General features: G+C 35.6%; 1 protein-coding gene across 1 annotated transcript in view; it reads left to right on the top strand.

Moving 5' to 3' along the window:
- The window catches only part of LOC147065149 (dynein axonemal intermediate chain 7-like), a 54,755-nt gene that overhangs the window by 1,654 nt on the left and 40,078 nt on the right, over positions 1-13,023 (top strand). The window contains exons 4-10 of the mRNA XM_085956938.1: positions 2,708-2,863; positions 3,377-3,451; positions 6,426-6,616; positions 7,805-7,974; positions 8,340-8,475; positions 8,957-9,057; positions 10,403-10,567. Of these exons, the coding sequence (XP_085813064.1) occupies positions 2,708-2,863; positions 3,377-3,451; positions 6,426-6,616; positions 7,805-7,974; positions 8,340-8,475; positions 8,957-9,057; positions 10,403-10,567 (994 nt within the window). The remainder of the gene's footprint in view (positions 1-2,707; positions 2,864-3,376; positions 3,452-6,425; positions 6,617-7,804; positions 7,975-8,339; positions 8,476-8,956; positions 9,058-10,402; positions 10,568-13,023) is intronic.

The following is a 13,023-nucleotide window of genomic DNA, read 5'->3' as shown; positions in this document are numbered from 1 at the left end:
TAGATTTAGAAAGAATACATATTATAATGAAAGTAAAAAAATAAGAATAAACATTACATATTTCAAGAAATTATAAAACAACTTTTGTTAAATTCTAAATCCACCCTTGCAGGGGCGTAGCAGGGTGTTTTAGTACCTATCCAGGGCAGTAACTAAAAATTATTCACCGCATAAGTAATACAAAACTTGTATCAATTCGCATGTGTACCTACATAATTTATGTTAATCTCACGTGCCCCTGTTCCCATTATGTCATTCAAATAATACGGAATAAATAACTTTTTTTCCGACAATGTCCGATCCTAATAAGATCATAATATGTGCCTCCTCAGAATGGAGGGTTGTATTAACAGATTTTGTTTTTACGAGAAATGGGTGTCAGCCACTTGCACATCCTATTAGGTCCATACTCATACACTAATTGAAAAACAATAAATGTGTACTTACCACACCCAGGATTCGAACCTGGGACCCACGACACAATAGGCCGACGATTAAGCTGCGTGGCTATCGTGGGCAAAACTTATACTTATATATAAGTACCTAAGTATATATATTTTTAGTATAAATATTAATTTACTTTCAGGAATAACTGACATAGAATTGTATTATATTTTACAATAGTTGTGTAGGGATTCTTAAAAACGATAGTTTAAAATATTTATATTTTTGTAGATTTTTCCATTACGGATTTTTTTTGCCGGCTCCCTAAAAAAGGCTTTACGGCCACGTAGTTTGAGGAGCATTGGCCTAATACCTACGTGCAATAACACCTCTTTAAAATATCCACTCATTTATTTACTAACATTGTTTTGAAAAAAATTTCAATGACCAGTGATCCTGTGTTAATTTTTCACCAGTGTCCTCGACATACGTAGGTATATTAAAAATTGCATTATGGGCGATAAGCATAGTTACCAACTCGTCTCAAAACAATCTCCAACAATTGGTATCACAGAGGGAGAGATAGTTCCACAATTTGGGAGAATAAACAACTCATGCTCCAATTATTACTAATTAAATAAGATACCGATTTTTTAATTTTCGAAACGCATAAGTCAAAAAAAAATACATAGACAAAATAAATAAAGATCTCTTCTAACTTCGTTATGCATAAAAGAAAATTTAATGGATAAAGTTACGGATAACATCCGTAGAATTATAATAATATATTATAAGGGAATTAATATGCCATGTATTGTATAATATTGACGAAAACCTTTCAATCAAACGGTTCTCTATTGCGGTGCAATTCGGCATTCAATGTGCTCCTGATAAAGCTACCGTTGTGTACTCGTCGCTAAAATCACAATCGTCAGAATGGCGTCTTTCAGTAGACGCAAATTCCAAATAATACAGTCATTATTAATTAGGCTTAGGAAAGTGAATCTTTGACGATTTGATCTTAGCAAATTTTTATACATGGAAAAACTTCTTTCCACGTCTACAGATGTTATTATTGCGTTTGTAAATGAATCTATTTCTGAAGTACTTACAACAAATTGAAACATCTGAAGCATCAGGCATCTGATGGATTTTCCAAAACAGCTTTAATATTCTGCGGCGAACCCATCCAGGAACATTTCTTATTTTAGCAGCAGTATTGTTTAATATGAGTATTAATTTTCTCCTCTAGTGACTACTTTGTAGATGATTCTAACATTTCAATTGTGTTTACGGGATGACCATAATTTGAAATGATGAATGCCAATTCATTTTTTATGGAACGGTTTCCCATTATTTCTTTTGCTATTGAAATAGAGTTGGAATCTTCCTCATCAAGCATCTCCATAATCAGTGACGTCCTTAGACAAAATTCCGCCCCTAGGCAGCGCCAAAGTGCCGCCACATTTTTTTACAGAGTATTTTTATCATCCTTTCATGACTCCAATATCTAAGAAATGTGTTGTATGAATACATTACTAACAAGATATCCTATACCACAAAATTTAGTTTAAATGCAATCTCTGCTTCAATAGACAATATTGCGATTCCACGGTTTCAGATACATTTAAAAATACACCTGACAACTCGTGAGTGACTGGCAAACATTTTACACAAAATTAAGTAAGTATGTACTCACTAACTACCTACCTACCTATACCTAATTCAAATATAATTCGATAATCTGCACGTCCCATTGCTGTTCACCAAGGACGTGACTTCCAAGGACAACGGAAGTAAACTAGACATCGCGAACTGTCGACAAAAATTATAGTCATATTAAAACTTTTATTGTACTTACCTAATTGTCCAACCAGTGAGTTGAATTTTTTAATGGAAATTTTCCGTTATTACTAAGCTTAGGCACAGTTGTTTCTATATATACCCAATGATTCTCCTCAATTTGCCGTCCTTCGTGTAACTGCCGCCCCTGAGCGACGCTCAATCTGCCTACCCCCACGGGACGTCACTGTCCATAATTTCTTATAATTTTGAGCGGAGAGGCTGAGTCAAAGATTTGAATTTTTGGGTTTTGAAATTGAAACTTGAAATTTTGTGTTTTTATGTAATTATCCAAGAATATTTTAAAATAGGTGCTAACAAATAGGGCTTAAATGTTTCGAAATTGTCTGAAACAGATAGGTATTTTTGATATTTGGTTGTGGGGCTGCTCAAAAAAATATTTAAGAATAATCCTAAGCCTAGTCATTATGAAAGTAATTTTAGCAGATTTTACAATTTTGAAAGACGGATGTTATTCCAGTGGAAAGTGTACTTGGCAGCCGACGGAAGCCCGGACCCACGAAGTCCACCGCAGCTGACCTGCGCCCTCCATCGTTGGAGGACCGAGAGGGCAGACAATCACACTGACGACTCTGAATTCATATCCGCACAGATGAGGAACGGTCAACTTCAGCCGGTAACACAATTATTTTTGAACGAATAAAATCCTTCCTTTATACACCGTGCATACACGTGCATGGGTTTTCTGCTGGCAGTACGTATTATCGCGACCATAACAATAAAATGCACGTCTTATCGTGCAAGTTGCAAGATTGCACGCATGGATCAAAAAAGTTCAAAAGCTTCTGAATTTTCACGCAATAATTATTGGTACTTGTACATGCGCAGTAGAACGATAGTAGCAAACATGTAAAATCTGTCTGAACCTGTCAAATAGCACCATACAATGACAACATCGCGTCTCGCTTACGCTTGAAAAATGAGATTGGGAGACAGTAAGCTCTTTTACTTGTAAACAGTTATTATCGCGATATCATAAAATACACACTATTGGTGCCATTAAATCCATGCATGCGTACACAACATACATAACATACAAATTACTTCCACCATCGTTATGTTGTGCATAATATATTTATTTAACTATTTAATGTCAATTTATGAGAATTTGTATTTATTTATATTTCAGATTTTGAAAGTTTTGGATGAAGTCATCAAGTATCCTGATGACATTTCATTGAGGAAGCTTCGAGTTTTCAAGGAGGTAAGTAAGTAAGCCGCGCGGCTCCTCGGTCTGGCAAGTACACATATTGTTTTTCAATGTGTATATGAGTCAGAGTATATACCTAATAGGATGAGCAAGTGGCTGACATCCATTTCTCGTAAAAACAAAATCTGTGGAGGCCCATATGATCCTATTAGGATCGGACATGGATGGATAAAAAGTAAATATATACCCACGAAGACGGAGCAATTATCTAAGATAGTAGTATGAGAACCACTTGAGTGTAAACCAGTGCTTCTCAAACTTGTTCATACCACGGCCCCCAAAATCTGAAAAAAAACCCCCGACCCCCCTCAGCCGTAAAATAAATTAGTTTAGTTATCAAAAGCTTTATTTGGCATTAACAATTATTACTAGGTATACATCCTACATATATTTATCGTAAATTATATTTATTCTACAAAAACAATTTAACGTTAGGGATGTGGTTGAATGTTTTTCAAATCAATATCTAGTTCAATTTTTGAAAATATGGTAATTAGCAGGGAATCTTCCAGTCTCCATTGAAAGGCATGACCACTGCTTATATAATTATTATTATGAGTATTGACGAAAACGCTATTTGGCACGGTGTGTAAAACTCCCACCTCCGCACCCGTTATGTATATGCAGCCACTTCATACGCGGCCGCCTAACATAACCCTTACGTGTGCCAGATCAAAGAATTTAAGCCCTCATTTTGTCCCGAACAGAGCCGCACGGGACTGGTGATGCAACCTTGCACCGAAGTGCGAATGCATGATGTTAATTTATATGGCAACTATCAGAGTGACTTTAATTTGAAGAGTCGCAAGGGGAGTCGAGAGTTTCCCGCCCCCCGTACGCTCTGGCGAATTTAGTAAAGGCCGCAAAATTGGCCTCGGTTGCCACCATGTCCGCGTGTTCTATTGGGCCCGAATGGGGTCGGACCCGGGCAAACAACTCCGCTCGTTCGGGGCCCATAAGTGGACAGTCCCACAGGACGTGCTCTGCGTCCTGCTGGTCGTGTCCACATAAACAACCCGACCCATGTCTATGTATGTTGTCGCAAAAGGAATTATTATGGTTACCAATGCTTCTTTTACAATAGACCAGGGGGGGGGGAACTTTTAGGATGAAGGGCCAAAATTCAGGAATTCAAAATGAGCGGCGTTATAATTTATATTATGTACACTATTTATTAACAATAAGAAAAACAATCTAATGAGAGAAATGGAACCGTTTTACGTCTTTTAACATTTTTTTTAAAATTCGGGTGCTAATTTTGTAGTTGAGAAGGCGTTAAAAGATAAAAATGTGAATCTTTTGCAAAAATATAATATTGCTCGCGGGCCGCGGTTTGGCCGTGCCTGCAATAGACAGATGGATAGTCTTGCTGTCGCTTTATCCAAAATTATGATATACTGTTTTCATTAAATTCCACTTTAAGCGAATTATGTGATCAATTCTTCTTGCGCTGCCATGTAATATGATCATATTTTAATGATACAGCAATAATTAATCGTGTTCGTATCCATTGTACTATACAAATTTCAATAAAAGCAGGTACCCAAAAAAATTGTAAAAAAATATTCACAACTAGGGAATCCAATCCCGGGATCCCGAATCCCGGGATCCCGGGATCCCGAGCTATTTTCGATACCTATGAATCCCGGGATTGGTAAACATAATCCCGGGATTTCGGGATTGATTTTTTATCAATTTTTATGGAAAATAAAATAAAAACTAAAATAACAGAAAAAATACTTTTAATAACAAATAACTAAATTAGAAATGAATACCCATATGTAAGTTGCCGATTCATTTTATTTTTTCACATAAATCAATAAAAATGAGAAAGATTGGAATAAAACAATTCTTCGCACTTTTAACAAAGTAATTCCACCATGATCTCATAAGTTTTACAGCAGTTTCATATTTGGCTGATTAATTAGATTTATGAAGCGGAAAGGCCATACACCAACCACGATATGCTTTACTATTTTAAATCTAGCTAACTTAATTAATGAGTTTTTACTACCAGAAACAGCAATCTCATATTAAATTCACATTATTATTTATATCACAATATTATTTACTCCATTAAACTTATGTATTTTCAAGATTGAACAATTAACATAATTAACAATAATAATTACAAGATAAAAAAAAACATTTTATATACAACGTTTTTAAATTTTCTGTTGAATTATTATACTGAATATGCTAAAACTTGTACTTGTATGAATTAAATAAAAAACAAACAAACAAACAAATATAAAATACTGAAATGTCATTTTGACATTTCATTTTGATTTCCATAGTAACGCACGTATATATTAATAATTTAGTTGCTAGGACAACTGCCTTAGTAACCACTAATAGTCTTTAACTTTTTACGGATTTTTCTGAAATAACTTTCCATACAAAATAGAATTAATTGAAAATGAATTCGATTCTGCTTAAAAGATGGCTAAAGGTATTAAATGAATGCATTGGCATCGTGTTCTGGTATATTCTAAAAGTTTCAAATACACTAGCTAGCCGGGAAGTTAGTTAAAAATCGATTATAAGATTTGTACCGGACAAACAACCACCGGACAAATAAGAATACGAGCTAATGAAAACATTGTATAAAAATGTCTTAAATAGTATAAGTTATACTAGATTTATTTTTGACCGATTTTATTAATGTTATTTGTAAATATAAAAAAAATGTATTAACAATGGAAAAAATGCCAATCCCGGGACCAGTCCCGGGATCCCGGGATTATCAAATTGTAATCCCGAAATCCCGGGATCAGAATTTTGGCTCGGGATTGGATTCCCTATTCACAACTAATTAATATTTGTAGTTCCACTGAAATATTTTGCGGCCCTCCGCAGAAGTTCTTCGCCCATGGGTTTGGGATGCACTAATCAATATCACAATAAAATAGTTTTATGTATGGTAGGATATATCTGCTCAAGTCAAGTTCATGATAAATCCCCTCAGGTTCGTGAAGAAATGTGCACCGAATCAACATTCGTTCTGTCAAGAGGGACAAGGCAATGGGCCTGGGCTGCTCCGTCGCTCGGTGAAGTGAGGCACAACCATGGAGGCATCCCTGCAACGCCGCATGTCCTCACGCTCTGGGCGAGAATACCCCCACCAAGATCTATGCCGAGACCTCATGACCCTCCGAGGTATTGGATTCGTCGATATATCAAAATAATATTGGTCAAATTGTAACCCAAAACTAATGTGATGTTAGAAACTTACTAGTTGGATCGGTTAATAGTTCAGTCAAAACTTAACTAAGAGCGAAACCACACGGGCGCAGCGCACGCGCTGCGTCTGCGACACCGCTGTATTCCGACTGCGAGCGGAAGTGAGAACGCACCGCTGTTGCGTACTCACTCCCACTCGCAGTCGGAATACAGCGGTCTCGCGACACAGCGCGTACACTGCGCCCGTGTGGTTTCGCTCTAAAGAACCATTTCAACACCTTATTCTTATATTATATGTGCTGACAATTGACACATATGACTGACAATAAAGTTGTGATTATATTGAGATGCACGTCGCATACTGTCACGCTGTCACGGCGACAAATTAAGTCTATGGTTTCGTAATTTTGCAGAATATTTTGAACGATCACCACCTCTGTAAATTGAATAATAGAGAGTGCCAACTCTGCTGTAGTATTTTAAATTATTATTCATTATGCATGACAATATTTTGAACAGAACCCAACGTGCAGACCATATATAATAGACAACATTCTTATGGAAAATATTATATTATTATGCCAACCGCTAAAAACAAAAAACACACGATTTTGACATGAGTCGAAAATGTGTAGGCGTGTAGAAAATGATAAAAAAACGTTCATTCAGTCATGCAGGTGCCGATGCAGTGCGGTACAACTTGAGGTAACCTCATTGTTGTTCTGGTGATTTTGGCAGATTTTGTTAACTGACAATGTTCGGTTAAAAAGGTTCAAAATGTGCTAGCGGATGGGAGCATCAGTCTGATAATATTTTTAACACCAAAAAAATGGCATTACATACTTTTCCCGTATCGGCAGCTTACTGTAACGTCACGTGATTGTACGCGACGTGCATCTCAATATAATCACATCTTAATCGTTGTATTTTACTTAAAGGCAGTTACTGTTAACGGTTCCTGTGGCTTGGACGTTGATGTACAATTCCATACGATTTTTCGACCACGACATTTAACATTACAAATATTTTACCTTAGATTTTAAAAATTTATTACCTGCTCCATGTTTTTCGGTCGAGGGATTTTTCAGTCACATTTTCCTTGCCATTTTTTCCATTTACACTTCGAGAATTTCTCTAGATTAATATTTATCCATTGCTTCACAGTCCAGCAATCGAGGTGGACTTTCCAGAGATGGGGCTGCAGGTGACTCTTCCAGGAGCTCGGTCGTGGAGAGGAGCTGTTTTGAGAGCCATTTGGTGTGTAGATGACAGGCTCTCAGGAATTAGTTCAGAACAAGTTGACCCACTTACGCCTGAACCGGTCAGAGGAAAAGGTTGGGTTGGATAACATACATGAATTTAATTTGTTGACAATGTGTTAAATGACTATTAAGTTTTTGTCTGAAGTGAAGGGCTATCTATGTCAATATACGTCTGACTATTTACATGCCACCCTCATTCGTGGTATATAAATAAAAATGTTCACGGCTCACTTTCAAATCATTTGTGTGGCGCCCGGGTGGCCGTCGCCCGAGTGTCCCGTAGCCCAGTCATTTTAATTATTATGCAACAGTATCTTGCGGCACCGTTTTGAAACGCTCTGCGTCGGTAGAAAAGCTCTGAGCTGTGATGTTAGTTTATAAATACATTAGGTATACAACATAAAACTAATTTATTCCATAAGTTTGATTTTCTATAGATCTGTATAGCCTGACCCGCCACGAGTACGAAGAAGTGTGTAGATTGAGAAAAGAACAAGCAGAAACAAGGAAAGGCTTTTATGATGACATCAAAGCCAGGACAGAAGTGCTGCAGAATATCATTAATGAAGATAAGTAAGAAACCGGAATTAATCATTATTGTACCTATATATAAGTACCTATATCTTGGACGTCGAAATGTTAATTGGGTTGATTAATTTTATGGTAATATCTTCACGGAGACTTGATGTATCTAACAGTAAACATCTCAATTTTTTTTCACAAGATTATTCAGGATGTCAAGTTGACGTGAGACTGTTTTCCAATACTTTCGGATTTTCTTAAACAACCCGAACGTGAACTTAAAAAAAGAATTCGCAACGAGAAAAAATAAATTTATTGCATATTTAAAAGGTTCCACCATATTATTATACTGTACACTTGTACAGTCTACACAATATAATATAACAGTCATAAAAGTAATACCTACTTTTATTTACAAACATACGTTTGAGTTGCGCGCGCCGCTCATCGCTTCGCCGACGTCGCTCACGTAAGACGATGCGTTAGCAATTTTCATAGCTATAATAATGAATAATATTATCATTTATTTTAGATTCGCAGTATCGAAAGCGGAAAAACTCGAAGTGGATCGTTTAGCCGGCACTGAACCAGCATTTGTCATGCTGCCCAGGGATATTTTGATAAAAGAAGAAGGTAAATAAATAATTATTATAGATTTGCTTTCGGTTATAATAGTGCTGCAGATGACCATTTTATCATTTTTTTGCGGAAACAGTTTATTCCATGTAGAAAATTATATTAAATATTATAATTAAATTATATTCTATCGGCGGAGATGCTTTTCGATTCAATTGTTAATTGAATGTTTGATATTTTGATACATTTCGATACTTACATCATTGATTAGGTTAGGTTTGATTTGGTTGGGGTACATTAGGTTAGGTTAGGTTGGGTTGGGTTTGGTCTAAAAATAATGTTATAAAAGGTCATGCGATCATCTGCTATTACCTTGTTTTCTTGTAATGAAAGAATTGTATTATTATCGTGGGGTTACCGCCAAAAGTTGGTATGTCTCAAAATTATGTTATGGAGTAATTGCAATTTGATGTTTGACATGCCCTCTTAAATCAGCCACAATGCTAATTTCTTTGTGCTTTATGTGCATGTTCTATGTATCGGATGACCTTGCATTTATTACCTAACATAGTAGCATACATATTTATATATATACACATAATCCATCGTTAACTCTAAATACCTAAATTATTATCGACTTGTAGCTGCACAATAATAAGCGATCGAATATCTATTGTTTATAAAAATATCAAATTACTTTGCAGTAATATATTCCCAATCCATTTCCAGTAAACAACTCAGCTAGACCAGCAAGTCGATTAGGCGAAATAAGAGACGGTGTATTATTACATCATATCACAACACATTATACTATTACGATGTATGAGCTGAATAAACATTTCTCATAGTATTTTCTTACAACTGTAATAACAAATAATATTTCTTTTCGCTACTCAATTTAAAACGCTGACTCTATATTTAGTTCAATATAATTATGTAACAGAATTTTAATGTTAATGTAATAACTTTTATTGTATAAATAACGAAGAACAATTTATCTCAATGTCACTCGAATCAGAGCACTTAGCTAGTAACTATCATGTATAATATACTATTGTACCGATACGCTGCTAATAAATCTCACCCCGCTACATCGTAGACTTCTTCATTATCATCATCCTCTACCTACACATCGAACACCACACTAGAGTGACCCCAACAGACTTACCAACTTTTGGCAGCAACCCCACGAATGTATTATGTGGAAATCTTTTGCGGAATGTACCTACATCATTCAAATATGACAGACTTATCAGTCATTGGGATTTTGTATGCTGGTAAGTTGGTAAATACAACTGCGAATGCCATTTGCCGTAGCCATGATTCCGCTGTAAAATAATTTCAGCCTAACTGCCTTATGTGCGCGAGAATTAATTTTAAGCACTTTTACTACACTTTTCAGAGGACGAAGACGCCCTCTTCCTCCAGGGGATTTCGAAGAAAGAACGCCAACCAGGTGTGATAAGTCTTCGAAGTCACAGACCGTGCGGAGGAGTCCTGTCCATCGAGCTGATGCATCTTCCGCCGAGGCCGAAGAGAATGAGAGGAGACCTCACGATTACTCTTTGTAAGTCACTATATTACCATATTATTATATACCTATCGACTCAAGTATTAACCTTGCAAATATTAACTAATCACTACGCTATCTAAGGTGTTCTCAACATATGTATTTAAATTAAGAATATATACTAAACCCTTACATCTTATATATTATATTCAATCTTGAATAAAAAAAATATATTATAAGTATTTAGCTAGTCCACTGACGTGCAATCCATAGATACTGTAGATGCGGAGCATGCCCATAAATAATCGATAAAGTATTGTGCAATAATATTCCATGGTTAATCTAACTAACATATAATTAATTCATCGAATAGTTTGATAGTAGTAAAAAAAGAAAAGTATGTACAATTTTATTGTACACCATAGCGCCCATACGAACGAAAGTCACCTCACGTCTCCAATCCGTTAAATTCATTTATTTTAAGTCAACGTTTAAATAATCGTTTAGTATCGGACAACTGGTAAAATTTCAATATCCAGTCGCTAAGGGCGTCAAATATTTAATTTAATTTTATAAATATTTAGACCTGCTTGTAGTGTAAATGAGAGCTCTGCCATTCTTGCTAGTATTGATATGTGTGTCCGTGATAACTACCTGAAAAATCCCTCTGCGTATAACTAACCTGTTATCGATGATGCCAATTGGGCAATACAACCTGTGTTATACCGAATTTCTTCGTTTGTCGATATATTCTATGTGCGTGTGTGAGTGAATTTTAGATTAAAATTTAATTTCGTAGAATTGAGATGTTGAACAAATTGTCGATGTTTTCACCGCTATGGAGCTCCGCACACCCAGCCGCCTTCGCCCCTTACTTTTCTCCATTCGATACATGTACAAAATAACGACGAGCACTAATGTAATATTTATGTAGGTACCATTATCTAGAAAAATAGATCGACGACGAAATGCCTTTTTTACATTCCTATGTAAAAGTAAAACCCACAGGAAACCGTCCATGTAGATTATACTAGTGAAGGCTTAAGATCGGTAGGATCATTAACAAACAAGCTAGTTTTTATAAATACATTGTATAGAGACTCCATATGTGGAGAACCGGACCGCCCCCAATTTTTAGTAGAATGTATGTGAGAATATTCGAAAGGGCTCTCTGAGCAGACAGAAAAAACATTACCAACCTACAGATTTTATTACTTATCATTTTCTATTAAGTAAACAGACGTTCTTTGTCATTAACAAATATGTTAAAGGAAACCTTCTTCTAGGTTGATGAAGCCTAAATGTATGAAAATGAATGTGAAAAATTGACTACTTAGTTTCATAAAAACTCTGATAATAATTATTGTGTTTATAATAATATTATCATGTTCATCGTTTTTACGTGGATAGATAGCACAACTCGCTTCAACGATTTTGACACACAAAAGACTCCATCTTACAGACGACGGGTTTCTTCGACATCTTTGGTTTTAAATCAATAGCTTGAGCTTAAAAAAAGCGTCCAAAATATGCCAAAATAAATTAATTGAAATTAAACACAGCATTTCTTTTGTTATCGGTAGCCACCTGCGTACCAACTTTGAAACAATTTAATCCATAATCAAAAATTCACATTTTATCAACACGAATATAATAGGACATGTCCGGAAATTTGTACGTATTCAGTTGGCCGTAACACAGTTAATCGTGAGATTGTAGTACCTATCGGAAATAGATGGCCGTATAATATTGAAATCAATTCCTTGTCTAAATAAACCACTTAATAATACGTAATAAAAACCACCGGAATACACGGGAAAGACAGAAGAAAATAGACAGGTAAGTAAATTCGAAATAAAATCATATCGTATAATTTATATTATAGAACTCTGGTAGGTTCTCGTATGAAGTCGTGCCTACATGTCAAATATTTAATTATATTGACAACAACAAACTTTGTGATACCAATAAATACCAAATTAATGTTCTTATTGAATCTAATAACATTGGAACAGTAGGTAGGTACTGTCTGCAATGTTCCGCGAACAACGCGTATTTTCTCTCTCGGTGCTATACGGGAATCTCTTTCCGGTAAGACAGCTCACGATAAACTGTGCTACGGCGAAATATAATACGTACAATTTACATGTAACCATACTTAATTCTCCCGCAACCAAATAATGCAAGTCACCCGAAAATATTTTTTTACCCAATTCACAATCGATCAAGTATTATTTTATTACTATCTTTATTTCTGCCGACATTTTAGCATTTAATCGGTGAAAATATTTCCAATATTAAAATTAAATCACATTGTAAGATTTATGTAAGACTAGTGCACGTTCTTGTGGCTCGATCATGGATATCTTGCCTATTAGCATCTTCGAATTGTCTAGATCAGTGTTTCCCAACCGCCGGTCCGCAGAAACTTTTGGCCGGTCCGCAAATAGCTGTCCCCGATCTTAAAATGCATATGCCAAAAATTACAAGCAAATCCTCGTTCAAAAAAAATT

Source organism: Rhyacophila brunnea, unplaced genomic scaffold (assembly GCF_057557595.1).
Source record: "Rhyacophila brunnea isolate RB1 unplaced genomic scaffold, BYU_Rbru_1.0 scaffold_6, whole genome shotgun sequence".
Lineage (NCBI taxonomy): Eukaryota > Metazoa > Arthropoda > Insecta > Trichoptera > Rhyacophilidae > Rhyacophila > Rhyacophila brunnea.
This window is presented reverse-complemented; position numbering and strand designations above follow the sequence as displayed.